The sequence below is a fragment of the Apium graveolens genome, chromosome 10 (genome assembly GCF_009905375.1).
Source record: "Apium graveolens cultivar Ventura chromosome 10, ASM990537v1, whole genome shotgun sequence".
In the NCBI taxonomy this organism is placed as follows: domain Eukaryota; kingdom Viridiplantae; phylum Streptophyta; class Magnoliopsida; order Apiales; family Apiaceae; genus Apium; species Apium graveolens.
In genome coordinates, this window is record NC_133656.1 from 195,202,156 (window position 1) to 195,218,373 (window position 16,218).

Genomic DNA, 16,218 nt, shown 5'->3' on the forward strand with positions numbered 1-16,218 from the left:
AGCTTCGGTTAAAACACAAAGCTTAACTGGCTTTATCTATCTAACTGAAGTCAAAACACCTTCAATCAAAAAATGATTGCTTAGAAATACACCAAGAGGCAAACTTGATGACCCCCATTTGAAATTATTTGGAGAAAGAAATCCTCCCCCTCGATAGGGAAGCTCTAAAATTAAATATAGAGCAGCAAGCTACACCATTGTCAACATAAATCTATATCGCCGATCGATCCGCCACTCAACCCCTATTAAGGTGTTTGAATTCTGAAGAACTAGGCTTAAGAAGCAATACACGAGAGAATCTGCGGAGAACATCTGGCCGGTCGGTCTTTAACCTTTAAGATCCTTTGACAAGAATTCTTTTGACCGACTTTGTGAGAAGATGCAAGCAAATATGCTAAGAAGTGTAAACAGTGCCAACTGTTCGCGATAGTCCCAAAGCAGCCTCCAGAAGATATGTCTTTCGTTCTTAGACCCATACCTTTTTCAACGTGAGTTGTAGATATTGTGAGAATTCTACCTACCAGAACGAAGTAGGCAAAGTACTGCATCATCGCCATCGACTAAATAATAAAGTGGGTAGAAGTCAAGCCACTATCTACCATAACCGAAGAAGCAACAAAAAAGTTATTTCTCGAGCAAATCATATTAAGGTTCGGAATCCTGAAGGTATGTGTCTCTAACAACGGCACACAATTTATGGAGAACAAGTTCAGAAAATTCCTCTATCACTTCGGGCTTCAACAGAAGTTTCATTCGATCGCTCATCCCCAAGGCAATGGGGCAGTTGAAGCAGCCAATAAGATAATTTCCAAAGTATCAAGAAGAGATTGGGCGAAGCCAAAGTAATATGGGAGAGGAGTTGCCCTGGGTTTTTTGGGCTTACCGAGCAACACATAGGTCATGTACAGGAGAAACCCCCTTTAGGATGGCCTATGGGACATATGACTTGTTCACAGTGGAAGTGGGCTTGGAATTATACCGAACGGAGGTCTATAATGTAAAAATCAACAACTTTGGCCTTAGAGCAAACGTGGACCTTCTAGAAGAAGAAAGAGAAGTGGTTCACCAAAGGAATGTAAAATATTTGCTGCAGGCCGCGCAACACTATGATTCGGGCATAAAGAAAAGGTCTTTCAGTATTGGGGACTTCGTCCGAAGGGAGAGTGAGGTAGTTATATCTATGCCAATGAAGCAAGGAAAGATTCAACCAAACAGGGAAGGGCCTTACAAGGTGATAGAGTTTGTTCGTTCAGGAACCTACAAGTTGGAAACACTGGCTGGAGAAATGATAAAAACACTTGGCATGCTAGTCGCCTTCGAGAATTCTACAGGTAAGAAAATTTCTTGCACTTTCTCATTGTACTTTCCTATTGTATTCATTCCTAAAATCGCAAGTTTAATAGACGAATGAGTAATAAAAATGCACTCCACTCGTACTACTTATTACTTAGGAATAATCAAAATATGTTGAGCGGACGAATGAGTATTATTTAGGGGCCATCCCGAAGAAGATAAACCCTTTGTATGCCCACGTTTAATTGTCTACAATGAGAGGCGAATGAACGTTATATAGGGGCAATCCTATAGACGTAATGTCATTCACCTTAAGATTACCTTCGTCCTACTTAGCATAAATCTTCAATAGCACAAAGGAGCGAATAAAAAATATCTAGGGGCAATCCTGAAGAAGATATTATCCTTCATTCTTTAACTTAAACATTTACTAACATTTTACAAGTGATTTATTAAACTGAAGGAACGAATGAGGCTTTATCTAGGGGCAGTCCCAAATAAGATAAACCCTTCTTCCCTTGAAATGAAGAGATGAGCGAACACATTTTAGGGATAATTTCGAAGAAGAAAATTTCTTCCCTCGTCATTTTTCAAGTTTTAAAGACACAAGGGATACCCTATGGAATAAGGCAAGTTAAACATGTGTTCTTCCGAAGGAAAAGCCCTTATCCCTTAACACTGGGGGCAGAAGTGTATCAAAGAATATATTGCTAAGGCAAAGTCTAAGCTGAAGATGCAATTCAAAATATATATGACGAGTATGAAAAATGCTAAGGTAAAACAAAAAATGTAAATAAATTAACGGCACGAAGGCCCCAAAGAGTGCGCCCAAAGGCAGTTACAGTTAATACGCCCAAAGTCAGATAAAGTTAAATAATCCCGAAGGCGGTGGTATTTAGCAAGAATTAAAAAATTACTAGACCATATTTAGGATTGAGGCTCCGGATCCGAAAGCTCTTCGTCCTTACCCGAAGAAACCTCTGGAGGGGCATCCACCGTGACCCGACTCAAGGTGTTCATCCAGAAGCTCCTTATGATCCCATCGAACCCCATGGGCCTTCTCCAAGATATAGTCAGCCTTGAACTGGAAACAGCGCTCTTTGGTGAGGTTCAACTGCTTCTTCGTCTTCCGAAACTTCTTCCGGGACTTCTTCAGCTTGTAATTGCGATGACTTATACGTCGGTTCGCCTTCGACAGGTCCGCTTGTCGTCCTTCAAAATAGTGGTCTGGCCATTGAGTGTGTCATTCTGCAGCTGAACCCTCCCGAGCTCCTCCTCGGCAGCAGTGGCCCTCTGCTCAAGCTCTTCCGTCTTGGCCATTCGGCCCTGCATGTCCTGCAACTTGTCCGCAACAGCAGCGACCCAAGGAGTAGCCTGCCAAACAAATCAAAAGGCAAGGAATCGGTCAATCTAAATGATAAAAGGACAACAAGTGGAATAATTGAAAGATGAATGAAATATAAAAAATTGACATTTACCAGGGAGAGGAAACACATCAGCTCCGTACAAGCTTCCATCGGCGAGGCGAAGAGCGAACGATCCTCCGGAAGCTGAAGCCCATGGAAGAGGTTAGAAGCCACCTCCTTCGTGGCCTTCATGGCCGGGTAGAGCGTGTGATCACTCGTCAATACGCCCCAGTCAGGGACGTACGTTTGAATAATCCCATCTCGGCATCTCTGTCATTTTTTCACTTGTTCCAGATTTTCATCCTGGCCCACTGGGACATCCACAGTCTCGACCGAAGTAGGGTTTTTGTTTTCCACCTTTCATCTCCCTCTCCACCTGGTCTCTCTCGCCCGAAGGATCCTTTCCTTTCAGCTTTACAGCCTCTCCGACTGCCCTATTCTCGGCGGCCTTCAGCTTCTTTCTCTCTATTAAATTTCCCTTGAAGACACTGAAAAAGGAAACCAGAAGGAAGAATAAAACAAACTGTTAAAATCACCAAGTACATAAAATACGTGGAAGGGAGAAGAAAGGAGTCAGTTATACGAATATAAAAAAGATGAAGGAAGAAAAACAGTTACCCCTACCCCCACAAACTAAGCAACCGGTCCTTGTCCTGATACGCTTTGGCGGTGAGTTTGTTCACCTTAGCACTGATCAAGGCGGTATAAGTTCTTTCTCCGCATCGCTCAGATTGGGCAGTAAAAGCTTGGTAAGGTCGACCTCACACCATACCGAGAACTCGGCAAGCTTCGACCCACTGATAAAGCACCAGTGGGTATGGGCGATTTTGTTGCTTAAGTTGCTAGCCGTCCAATCTGCCAGACCAGCCATTCGGGAAATATTGTAAAACCCGGGATCTGCAGGTTCTTTCGGAAGTCATAGTAGAATTAAAAGATCTGGGTGAGCAGCTATATCATTTCGTGAAGGCATCGGTTATGGAAACAACTAATATGGATGAATCCATTCAGATTCATCTATCCCAAAAAAATACCCATATGTTGAAAGAAACGCTTCACAATCTTTAGCAGGTGCGCCCGAAAGCCGCATATAAAGGAAGCTTCGGATATGCCCACTACACGATCACTGTACCCTTTGGACACGGGTGGAGTGTCGTAGATCCTTTCGTGAGCCTCCACAGGGTACAATCAGAAGTAACCTCGAGGGATCGAATACTTGGCATACATATTCCCCACTTTCTCTTCAGACAATTATGAACGGTTGTTGGTCGCGGAGTACGAAGCAACCGAACTAAAGAGCCTTCGCGCTGTTAATTCGGATTGAGAAGTGGAAGTCCCCGCTAAGGTGTTCGATCGGTCCATGTCCCTGTATTCAAAAATTAGGAGATTAATTAGTCCATGTATTCGGATGAATAAAAAAAATAAAAGATAAAAAACAGGATGAGTACATGTCCCAGGACCGAACGAATGACTCTTAGACATCACAAAAAATGCCCTGGGTCGGCTCCCGTGAGACGTGTTAAGGCAAGAATATATGAAGGAAGTTCTTGCCCTAAAATGCCTCGCGTGCCATCTTTAAACCCACCAGGCATACACAAAAGACTAGCAGGTGCCCAGAGTCGGTTCCTGAAGGATGTTCTAAAGCAAGATCCCCCTGAAGGAAGTTCTTACTCAAGAACACCTCGCATGCCATCTTTATACTCAGTAGGCACCCCAGAAGGAAAAAAGAAAAGAAAAGAAAGCCCAAAAAAGACACCAGAAAAGCACCCCGTGAGAAATAGGGAAGAAAAATATCAAAAAAAAAACACCAAACTCAAAAATTGAAACAAACATGTAATGCAGAAAATAACTTAAAAGAGCGAAATTAAAAACATCACTTACTGATTTCGAGGTGTTGTTCAAGGGAAATGGGATGATCTGGGAAGACAAAGTTGACGCTATCCGTCTTGGTGTTAGTTCCTGATCTGTGAAAAAGATTTCTGCAAAAAGAAGAAAAACTATTGGAAGTGTTTATTGTTTGTGAGATAACCCAAGTATTGATGGGATATCTATACAGGCGCCCAAGAACCAGACGTTTAGGTGCCAAAACCGTCTCTGGGCATTTTGAAATCAACGGACCAAATGACAGATGGTTAAGATTCAAAGGTCACGATGAGGTCGTGGATCTTGACGTGGGACAACTATCATCATGACATTCCCACTTCCCCACAAAACCGCTACGTATATGTACAGATTAATACAAAGACAAAAGGAATGCCCTAGGGTTTTTCACCCGAAAATGGGCCAAAATTGAATGTCTCTCGACCGACCGATAAGTCAGCTGAAAGACAGGGACATGTTAGGTTTAGGCCCAATAATACCCAATGAATGAAGGCCCGTCACTTTTGGGACCATTAACCGAAGGTCCACGTAGCTTTAAATCAGTCGTTCGAAAATACAGAATCAAAACGGCTACCCCCATTTTTTCTCCTTCAACGTTCGTCCACATTTTTCGCATAACGGAGGAACATTAACTACAGGTCTAAGTATAAGTACCCAAGTAATGTAAAAAAAGGACAATTGACAACTCTATACACACAAAACTCTCTCTACTTTCTTATATTTTCAAACCTATTTTTGTATCCAGATTACTAATTCTCACATCGGAGGTGAATCAGGTAAATAATCTCTCACATTTTTTTTTCTTTCAGGTCTAAGCCGAAAGCTGTTCTCGGAAGAACGAAGGACGTTCTTACATCGCCAGAAATATGTACTTAACACATGCCTTATCTTATTCGCAGATTCCATAGTCAGGTATACAGCTACTCTGCTGACTTTTGTTTCCAAATGTGTATGGTTCTGCTGCCAAGTCTAATTTCTTTACTTATCTTAGAGCTACTGGTCGGCTGTGTATTAATTCCTATACTAGCTAGTTGTTAATATTTCGGCTTTTAGAATTTTGACCTAGCCATATTAAAACATTTTTGTCTCTACATCTTAGGACTAACATTTTTGTCTACCTATTCGGACGAATATTTTTGCCAATTTAATCATTTTTCATACTTACGAATGTGTATAAATAGATTCGATAACCGTACGTCAACGAACCATAACCGATATTATTATCAGTAGTATCAGTAAAAGATAATTTTTTGAAGGGGTGAGAATGGGTGTTATTCAGAAGACGATGAGCAAGATATTGGTATTTGGCGGAACAGGATACTTGGGTCAGTATGTTGTGAAGGCAAGCGTGTCAGCTGGTCATCAAACATTTGTCTATGTTCGCCCTACGAAACCTGGGGATCTTATAAAACTCGCCCTCCTCAAGAAATATCGTGCCATGGGAGTCACCATATTTCAGGTACGTACCTGCTTCAGTTCACTACAACACATATGGCTTAGGACATAAATTTTACGCTAGTTCAGCCATAAATGCTCCTTGCGACAATAAAATTGTGTCGTTTAAAGTTCATTTGAAAGTTCGAGAACTCAATTTTAGTATATTTGAATGATTATATGTTTTGAAATGATTTGTTTCGAAAACAATTTATGGTAAACTCGCACATATATATACAGGGAGAACTGAATAATCATGCAAAGCTTGTGGAGGTACTCCGTCAAGTAGATACTGTAATTGTAACACTGGGAGTACCTTTATACATGGAACAGCTTAAAATAATAGAAGCCATGAAGAAGGCTGGCAACATTAAGGTGATTTATTATATGCTACTATCTGTCTCATATTTATATGTACCGCGGTACAATATGCTATAAACATAAGTTTGTCCCTGACCATCCACCTAAAATGAAATAATTTATGATCCCTTCACTTAGCTCTCTCTGTATATATGTCAGAGGTTTGTTCCATCGGAATTTGGAAACGAGGTTGATAGAGTAAGTCCACTTCCGTCGTTTGAAGCATGTTGCGAGAAGAAAAGAAAAATTCGAAGGGCAGCTGAAAAATCTGGAGTGCCGTATACTTATGTTTCTGCAAATTGCTTGGGCGCATATTTTGTTAATTTTTTCCTTCATCCTTGTGATGAAAAAAACCACAACGTTACCGTCTATGGGACTGGTGAAACCAAGTGTAAGTCTCTTGAACTCTTTATTTTCGAGCTGTGATCATGTTTAAGCAATACAACTGGGTGTGCAGTCAGTGTGCATATTATATTTTTTTTTTCTTTGAATTTAACCGATACATTCTTTCTTAATGTAGTTGCGTTTAATTACGAAAAAGATGTAGCTGAATATACTGTGAAAGTCGCAACAGATCCCCGAGCAGAAAATGGTTTAGTTATCTACAGGCTACCCAAAAATGTGATCAGTCAATTAGAATTGATTTCATGCTGGGAGAAAAAAACTGGACGTGCCATGGAAAGGACCTACGTCTCCGAGGAAGAGATCATCAAGCTCTCTCAGTGTATAATACTACTCCCTCGCCCTTCCCAAACTAATAGTTTTGTTTCAAATCTTATTAGTTTATTTGATTTAACTTTAATTGAATTAAAATTTATTATTTTATAATTTTGAATTACTGAAAATTACACGTTAATGTAAACTTAAATAAATTTCAATAATATAATTTTTCTCAATTTTATAAAAAGATGTGATTTTCCGTCAAACTGTGTTGATCACTTAGAGCAACACCAACGAGTTATTCAAGATTTTAGACTAAAATTTAAGAAATCTCGTATAAAATAGAGCTCCAACCCCATGCTTTCTTAAAAAGTTATCATTACCATTAGTGATTCCTTACCTTTATTTTAATAATAAAAAATTTATTTATCTCTCATTCTCTTTATCAAATGCATAACTGGAGTTCAAGCATAACTAGAGTTCAAATATAATATTAAAATATTATTAGGATACACTTGTAAGGAATGTTGTTGAAGTTGACATGCATACAATCAAAAATTGTAAAACACTGGGATTTATTTTTATAATAATAATTTTAAAAAACATGCCAGGCTCTATTAGAGTTGCTCTTAAAAGTCAAATATATATAATTGTTCATTATTTCAATATGTACATATATCGTTACTTCTTACTGAAATTGAGTATGTGATAATGAAAATAATATATTTGAGATTATTTATATTTGGGTAGCACTTCACTGAGAAAATCATGCAGAATCATTATTTAAAAAAATATATAATAAATTATTCATTTATTTTTTCATAATATATAATTATAAATTTTAATTATCAAGTTAAAAAGTGAAGTTACATAATTTTTTAATTTAAAAAATTATTGAAATTTAATGAAATGTTTAATAGAATCACCGTAGAATCATACTTATTCATAATTATTTTACTGTGAATCAAATTTAAAATTAATTTTTTTTCAATTTTTGTTTATTATTCTAAATTAGTATCGAATTTTATATTTTTCGAAATATAATTTTACAATTGTGATCCAAATTTTATGATAGAATCATGTTTTCCACTGTTCTCCTGGTTCATGCCCTATTTATATCTACATCAAGATTATAAGTTTATAAAAATATTCAAAATATAATATATATATATATATATATATATATTGAATACTATTATAAACTTAATATCGAGGGATATGTAATTTCTTAGAACAATGCTAGATGTATGTAATTGTTGTACATGACATCTCAATTGATGATGTTTGATATTTTAGTTAGACTTGTTGATATGAATACATTGATCATTTTGTATAAAATTTTGTACATGCACCAAACATTTTCCATTTTCCTAATACTTATTTTTCTTTGAAAAAACTCTTAAGAGTTAATTTTTGTGGATCTAAAATGATAAGAAAAGAAAAAAGATAGAAATATAATTAACAGAAGTAATTATATTGCAGCGCCTTCAATTCAGGAGGCCGTGGCATACGGCATTATTCATAGCATCTTCGTGAAAGGTGAACAGACGAATTACGAACTGAAAGAGAATGATTTGGACGTAGTTAAGCTTTATCCAGAGTACAAGCATACAACAGTTGATGAAGTTCTTGATATCTTTATGGTTGATCCACCAAAACCAGTATTTTCATCTTTTGAGTAAATATTTACTAAGACACAATACTTTGTATCTCGCCTAAGTTTGTTTTTTCTTAATCAAAATTTATCGTTATTACTGAGGCCTCGTTTGATTTGCCGATTCCGTAGTTACTAACGTAACTTAAACTTGCTTGTGACCGAGGTGCAGTATACTTTTTCAAGGAATATTCATTCATCCAATCCTAAGAAACTTCATGTACAATGTCAACGCGAATCTTATCAGTAAATATATTAATATGTGAGTATAAAAATACAACAGGCTCTTACAACTTGATCTAGAATTAGGAAGAAACAAGGTATGCACATATGTAAATCCAAAGTTTTTTGAAGAACTAAAAAAATTATCTCGGCCTCTAAAGAATTTGGTGCTATTTTTCTCCCACCCCGTGATCGCCCTCTAAACGATCAGAATAAGGTAAGGCTTGAAGATCTCGATATTTGTTTCTTCATTAAGTCCTGGAGCCTTCATAAGCTTTGAATTCACGTGTGTTTGTCAGCACAGTCAAACATGGGTAGCTCTGGATTAAAACTTGCGTCCAGGACTCCTACATTTAAAGGTCCTAAAAAATTTTCACCCCTTTTAGTAAATATATATATGAAGTTGGATGGTATATATATGTTAGGGCGGCCCCGTGATCTAATTTGGCCTACAAACAATCGAAACATTAACTACGGGTTTCACTTTTAATGTTTCGGTTTTTGAAACGACTGGAATATGTTGCTGGAAACAACATAGGGATCAATGTGTACCCAGGATCGCCTAGCCACAAGGCACGGTTTCACCAGCCAACATGTCGACCAGAGGGACATCGGTTCCTTACATGCCTGTGCCCATCAAACTTTTTGTTGACATTGACAGATATTTTCTTAGCAAGCTATTATTAGTAGGAAAATATCATTTCCCACTTGACCAGTGGGTGAAATTACAATAGAACAAAAGGATTATGTATGAATGTCATCTGCTTCCGGTAATTTCCTACCATTTTGACCAAGGTGGTAAAGAAACTCAGGTAGCGGTAAGATTTACCTGTTTAGCAATGGCAAGAATCGTGAGAAATTGCACGAACTGGTTATTTTTAGTGGCGTAATAGTTTATATAGAGTTATAGGTGTGAACTAGAAGGATAATGTAAATGCCCAAGACTCTTAGCTAAAAATAGAAAAAACTTTGTGCTTAATTATTTATTTAAAGCAACAAACCAACTTGAACAGCACAAAAATAACTCACAAGTAAAATGAAATTTGAGTTGGGGGTATACAAATTAACACAAACATCAAAGAGATCGATCAGGTGGCAGGACCCTCTACGAACCTTATTCTCACATATGTTTGTGAATGGCTCTCCGGTTTCACCATAATGTAGCTAATTTAAAAAACATCGATATTATCAAAGCGACAAGAAATGTAGCAAAAAATAGCGGGGATATTGTTATTTTATGCTGTCGTTTTTGTGTTTCCTCTCTTCTTTCCCTTTTCTTAATCACATAGGACTTGTATTTATCTATTACCTCATCCCTCCTTGCTTTTTTTCTTGTTCCATACCCAATAGCTTTTTGCAATATACTCAAACTTTCTGTGCCTAGCAAACAAATACACTCCATGTCCTGCACTTGAAGAGATACTTTCCTTAGCTTTAAGTATGTTTTTTCTTCGTCCCACTCTAGCATGACTATTATTCTTATCTCCACCAACTCCGACATGCCTGCACCGCCATCACGAGGCATTACAATGGCATATTTTACCTCTATGTCACCGTCAATCCAATGTCGCCTAACTGTGACGGGCAGCTGACTTGATACGTTGGCTGCCCGTTTTTGAGTTGGATCAATAATTATCCAACTCAATGTCATATTTTCTTTTAGATCAGACAAATGAATGTCCTCCTCATCATCTTCACACTTGATTGATAACCTAACGGATTCTTTTTGGTCAAGCACCTCGACCTTGAAACTTGAACTAGCAAAAGATTCGGTACTAGTGTTTATGACATTGACTTTCGAGTAAATATTTTTATTGTTGAACTGTATGTCCACAGCTGATATCAGGTGCTCTGGCCTCTGCAGTACTAGAGTACGATCAGGACGATTGAACCGAGAGTACTTGAACTGATTGCCCATCTCAAGAATCGGATACGAATCATAGAAAAATGAACGGTGACCACCAGGGAAGGAGGAGATTGCATTTTGCAGCAGTAGACATTTGGTTGATTTCCACTTGGAGTTGCATATATTAGTCCAGACACTTGCATGGCTGCACAATTCATGCAACTCTGTGGAAACTAGGGCAAGTGAGGCTAGAGATGAGTGATCGATTTGAGTTAAGATATGGGTGAATATGATCTCTGGATGGATATCAGTAATCTTTGTGCTTGTAACATTTGATGCCATATTTTTACAATACAGTAATTTGTGAAGGGATAGTACACAAATTAATGAGCCGAGCCTTTATATATAGGCCATGTTGGTATAGACCACGGGTTTGGCATGGGGGCGGCGGAATAGTGTTTATGCTTATAGATCACACCGTCCTAATAATGAAATATGAGAGTTAAGATTGTCTGTGAAATAAGAAAGGATTATTAATTAACTTGTTTGCATGTGCTAATAAGTACATACTCCGTATATTTTATCTCCATCTAGAATCTTCAGGTTTTTTGCTTTCAAATTGATATATGGATTTGAGTGCGATTATATATATTGCTCAAGTACTAGAGGTAATTATCTCTTTGTGATCTCTGGTTATAGTTTGATTTCATTCATCACAGATTTTCAACAACACATAACGAACATTTTTAATGCATACAAGATTTTGTTGCTATTCCAATTTAACGAATACTTCCTCCGTCCCCCTCGAGGCTCAGTATGTACTGTAATATTTTTAATAAATGTAGTTGTATAATTTTTTATAAATTTTTTTTCTTTTAAATAAAAATATAATGTTCAAACTTTTATATAAAAAAGAAAAATTTTTAAAATAGTTTACAGAATTATAATTTATAATTGTCTTAAAATACGTGTCATAAACATATAAAAAAAATTATAAAGAAATAAAGGGGACGGAGGTAGCAGTTTGCAACCACATAACTTGCCTGCAAATCTTGAAAAAATATAAAGATAAACAAAATGCACAGAGAGAACGGGCTTGAGAAACTGTACTTCCAGATAAATGTATTTTTTTTAAAAAAAATCCTTAACATTTAAATTGTTACAATTACATCGTCTATAAAATATTAGTCTTAGTAGAAAACCCCATATATATTAAATTTCATTTATTTAATTATTAATAAATTTTATCAAATTTTGATCGTTTTAACTGCACAAAAGTTAAATACGAAATAGTAAAGTTATTTTACAGGACTCACGAAAAGAAATCAGCATTCTGTGTTAATTAATGACAATGATGTTTATGCATTACATATTTGATTTTCACCTTAGTGTTCTTAAAATTATTTTCGAAATTGGAAATTTCGATTTACTCATCATATTTTTCCCAATTTTTTTTTAAACTGTATCTAAATAGGATCTTTAGTTTTGATTATGAGATAACACATTGTATCATTAATATCGGGCACATCTTTCTTCAAAATAAAAGGATTTAAATTTAAATCGTACTTCTCTTAATATATTTACTTCATCTCTGGCATGAGAGTTAGCGCCCTGCCATCTTATAATCCTAGTCCCTTTTTTTTCACCCTTCCTACCCATCTCTATTTTCAATTCATCTCCATCTACTCCTTTTGTTTATTTTTTTTAATAAAATCGAAATTTGTTCCACAAAACTCAAAAAAATCTATTACAATTCTTTACTTTACTTATTAGATTTACTAAGATAAGTGCTTGGATTTTATAATAAAATTTAATTTTTGGATTCAAAATCTCTGGTCTAACAACATATTAAAATTTGGTGTTATACCATGATTTTTGAATTTTGGGTTTTTTCCGTATGGTTCTGTTTAAGTTATTATTTGTGTGTTTGATTGCCTGCCTTCATTGTTTTCAGCCGCCCTACCTTCTTCTTCTAATCCGAGCCGTCCTACCTTTTTTTCACCATTTCTATTTTCATATTCATCTCCATCTCCTCCTTTTATTTACCTTTTTTAATAAAATCGAAATTTGTTCCACAAAACTCAAAAAATCTATTACAAATTTTCATTTTAGCTTTCAGATTTAGTAAGATAAGAGCTTGAATTTTATAATAAAATTCAAATTTTTGATTTAAAATCTCTGGTCTAACAACATATTATAATTTGGTGTTATACCGTGATTTTTGAATTTTGGGTTTTTTCCGTATGATTCTGTTTAAGTTATTATTTGTGTGTTTGATTGTCTTGCTTTATGTGATGTGTCTCGGTTTGTGCGGTGTGATGGTTGGGTTGAAAATTAATTTGACGGTGTACGGGGAGATCTGGATATTTCATATCAACAACACTTTCGACGGGTTTATATCTTATGTCTAACAAGTAGATAGCTGTGATGCGCGTGGAACGGTGGTGAAAATCATATGTGCTCACCTCTCACAAAAATATTTGTTTATAACATCAGGAATCTAAGCTCAGTTGTGGCAACTGAGTCCTCTGAACATTACACTATCAATGAAATTAATGTGAGGGTCAGTTGTGAAGCTATTGTTTTGGGGTGAGATGCATGTTGGATTTTCCGGGAAATCGTTACCTTCATTTTTTATTTTTAAAATATTTGTATTCTGTTTGTTAAGCAATTACGAAACAACTAATTATTAAATTTTACTAATTATTTTTCAACCTCGTTGCATAATCAGTTGGGGGTTTGTCCCGATTGAGTGTCTTTCAAGTTATTAATGAAATATATTCTTTAAATTTGGCAAAAAAAATATTTACTTCACCACATATATTGTCATTTAATGGAATAAATCGGAATGATCAAGTAATTATGCAATTGTACGTGAAAACTATTTTAGTAAGAGAAAGATGGAATGTATCAAATTGGATTTCAAAATTTGATTTAAGGTGACAATTTGGGACTTGATCTTTGAAATATTTTTATCGGTAAAATTAATATGAATGTAAAATTTTATTTTTATTAATTTTAATTTGAACAAATTGACATTAGAATTCATTTTGAAATCAATTTGGGACCTTTTTATAATTATTCTTTCAAAAAATATAAGGCGGATTTAAAAAATATTGAACGAGAGATTTTTAAACTCTCTCTATTTTTATACGCACGTGTACAATTAAAGGGTCCATGTCACCCAGATTAGCAAGAAAAGGGTGCATGTGACATAAAACCCTGCTTATTTTATATTTATTTTTAAAGCAAACCCTACTTATTCTATAATTATTGTGCATGCAGTACCATTTACTTAATCCACACAGCAATTGTTATACGTAAAGTCAAACTCATATGTATATATAAAAAAGTCAAACTTATTATTTAATTTTAAATTATTTGCAAAGAATTAAAGAATGTGAAACGTACAATTGAGATAGTATAACCATTTATTATTTTCCGGTATGCTTTTAATTTAATTGTAATATTAATTATATTTTGTATGCACGTGGTAAAATTATGGGACTCCATGCACAATATATAATACTCCCTCCTTCCCATTTATTTTGTGCTAATTTAATTTTTAATAATTAAATTGAAAACAGTTTGACCTCAAATAATAATTAAATATTTTTATAATTTTAAAATTGAATCTTGTAGTATAACAAGTTTATTTTATGACAGTATTTTTTAACTTTTTAATTTTTATAATTATCATATTAATAAATAATTTCCATTATAATATTAGTCAATGGGGAAGAATGGAGGGAGTATACACACAATAAACCAATAATGGCAGTAGTGCAGGTTCACACACCGTCAGGAGCATCGCACCGGCACTGTCTTATGGGGTAACCGTTGATTTGCATATTTCTGATGATAACCTAATTCAAAATGTACGTAGAGAACGGAGATTATGGGACTTAGTTGTTGTAAGTGATAGGGTTTGGTGTAATTTTATTTGACTGGGTAAACAAGTTTATCTCTAAAATAAACTCTATCTTGATAAATCTATTTGAACTATTCTAATCTTATCATTTCTAAGGTTTATCTTTTACAACCAACTAACGGGTTGTTTTAAAAAGACTTATTCAAATATTTTCAAACAAATAGATTATCCAATCTTATCTCTTCTTTGTTTTGAAAATCAAACCCGTTAGATTTGTGTGTATAAATACACATCTTGTTTTTCAGATTCAATAAGAGTGCTTATTCCACGTTCTATCTTTATTCTCTGAAAAACTCTTCTTATTCCATTCTCTTGAATATTCTATCAACCAAGAAGACACATCTCATGTTTTCATATTACACCTAATGATTCCATGTTCTATCTCTATAATCTGAAACACCATTCTTGTTTTATATCTCTTGAATATCCAGTTAAACAAGAAGTCTAGCTTGAGTTGTAATCTTTCACATTTTATTCTTGTATTTGAAAGGTGTATTATCACTTGTCCCGGGTTGTGGGAGTTTGATTACAAGAGGAAGGCCAAGTAGTTGTGTGCTAGGTAGCTGTGTGCTAGGGAAAGGTTTCTTTCAAGTGGGCCAAGTTTGTAATCAAGAAAAGTTTGTAAGTATTCTGTTTTAAGTGGATATAATACATTCTCTATGCTAGTTGGCATAGGGACTTGAATGTAGGCCATAGACTAGGTGTAGGGGCCGAACCAAGTGAAAACTTTTGATGTTTTACTTATTAAGTTTTCAGCATTCTGCATTTTCATTACTGTTATTTACATTCTGCAGTTAATTGAGACTGCCTCATTCATTGTCTCATTTGTAAAGGGACTGTCCCATTTGCATAAGAGACTGTCCCATTTGTTTTGACAGTTAGAATATAATATTATCTATCGAGCCATCGAATTTCAATTGGTATCAGAGCGGGTGCATTTAATTCTTTTTTTAGTGTTTATTTTGCTAGCGATCCATGGCTCAACAAGATAGGTATTCAAACAATTATCCACCACAGCTTCATGGTGCTAAAAACTACAATGATTGGAAGTTCCGGATGAAAATCTTTCTCCAACGTGATGCATTCGAATGGGATACTGTAGAAAATGGTTTTACAACTCCTATGAAAGATGGGAAGCCAAAATCCCTCAAGGATCTCTCTCCTGAAGAAGTGAATGCAATGAACTCCAATGCTAAAGCTATGAACTCAATTCTCAATGGCATGGTAGCTACATAATTAAGAAAAGTATCAGCATGTACTACTACCAAACAGATCTGGGATATGATCAAAGTCAGCCACGAAGGCACGTCTAAGGTACGTGAAGTAAAATTAAGTATGCTCATGAGTGACTATGAAGGTTTCAACTTAGAAAGAGATGAAAGTGTGCGAGATCCCTTGCTTAAGGGAGATTCCTGACATTGATGAACTCTATCTCACTTCTGGAAAGGATCATTCCTCAATCTGAGATCAATAGGAAAATCCTCAGAGCAATGCCAAAGAAATTTGCTCCAAAGTTTACCATTCTGCAGGATTC

The 16,218-nt window shown here is 35.5% G+C and overlaps 3 protein-coding genes across 3 annotated transcripts; 2 read left to right on the forward strand and 1 right to left on the reverse strand.

The window, feature by feature from the left end:
• The first annotated feature begins 847 nt into the window (after window positions 1-847).
• LOC141691540 (uncharacterized) lies at window positions 848-1,411 on the forward strand. Its single transcript, XM_074496270.1, has one exon. It carries the CDS (start codon window positions 848-850, stop codon window positions 1,409-1,411), a length of 564 nt encoding a protein of 187 aa, XP_074352371.1.
• Window positions 1,412-5,841: 4,430 nt separating this feature from the next.
• Window positions 5,842-8,713, forward strand: LOC141691541 (isoeugenol synthase 1-like). The gene is made up of 5 exons (XM_074496271.1): window positions 5,842-6,036; window positions 6,252-6,386; window positions 6,531-6,762; window positions 6,892-7,095; window positions 8,514-8,713. The coding sequence occupies exons 1-5, from the start codon at window positions 5,842-5,844 to the stop codon at window positions 8,711-8,713; spliced, it is 966 nt and encodes a 321-aa protein (XP_074352372.1).
• A 775-nt stretch (window positions 8,714-9,488) lies between these two features.
• LOC141691542 (putative F-box protein At2g36090) lies at window positions 9,489-11,095 on the reverse strand. The gene is made up of 3 exons (XM_074496272.1): window positions 10,217-11,095; window positions 10,021-10,071; window positions 9,489-9,584 (listed from the first exon to the last, which is right to left on the reverse strand). Exons 1-3 carry the CDS (start codon window positions 11,093-11,095, stop codon window positions 9,489-9,491), a joined length of 1,026 nt encoding a protein of 341 aa, XP_074352373.1.
• Window positions 11,096-16,218: the final 5,123 nt, after the last annotated feature.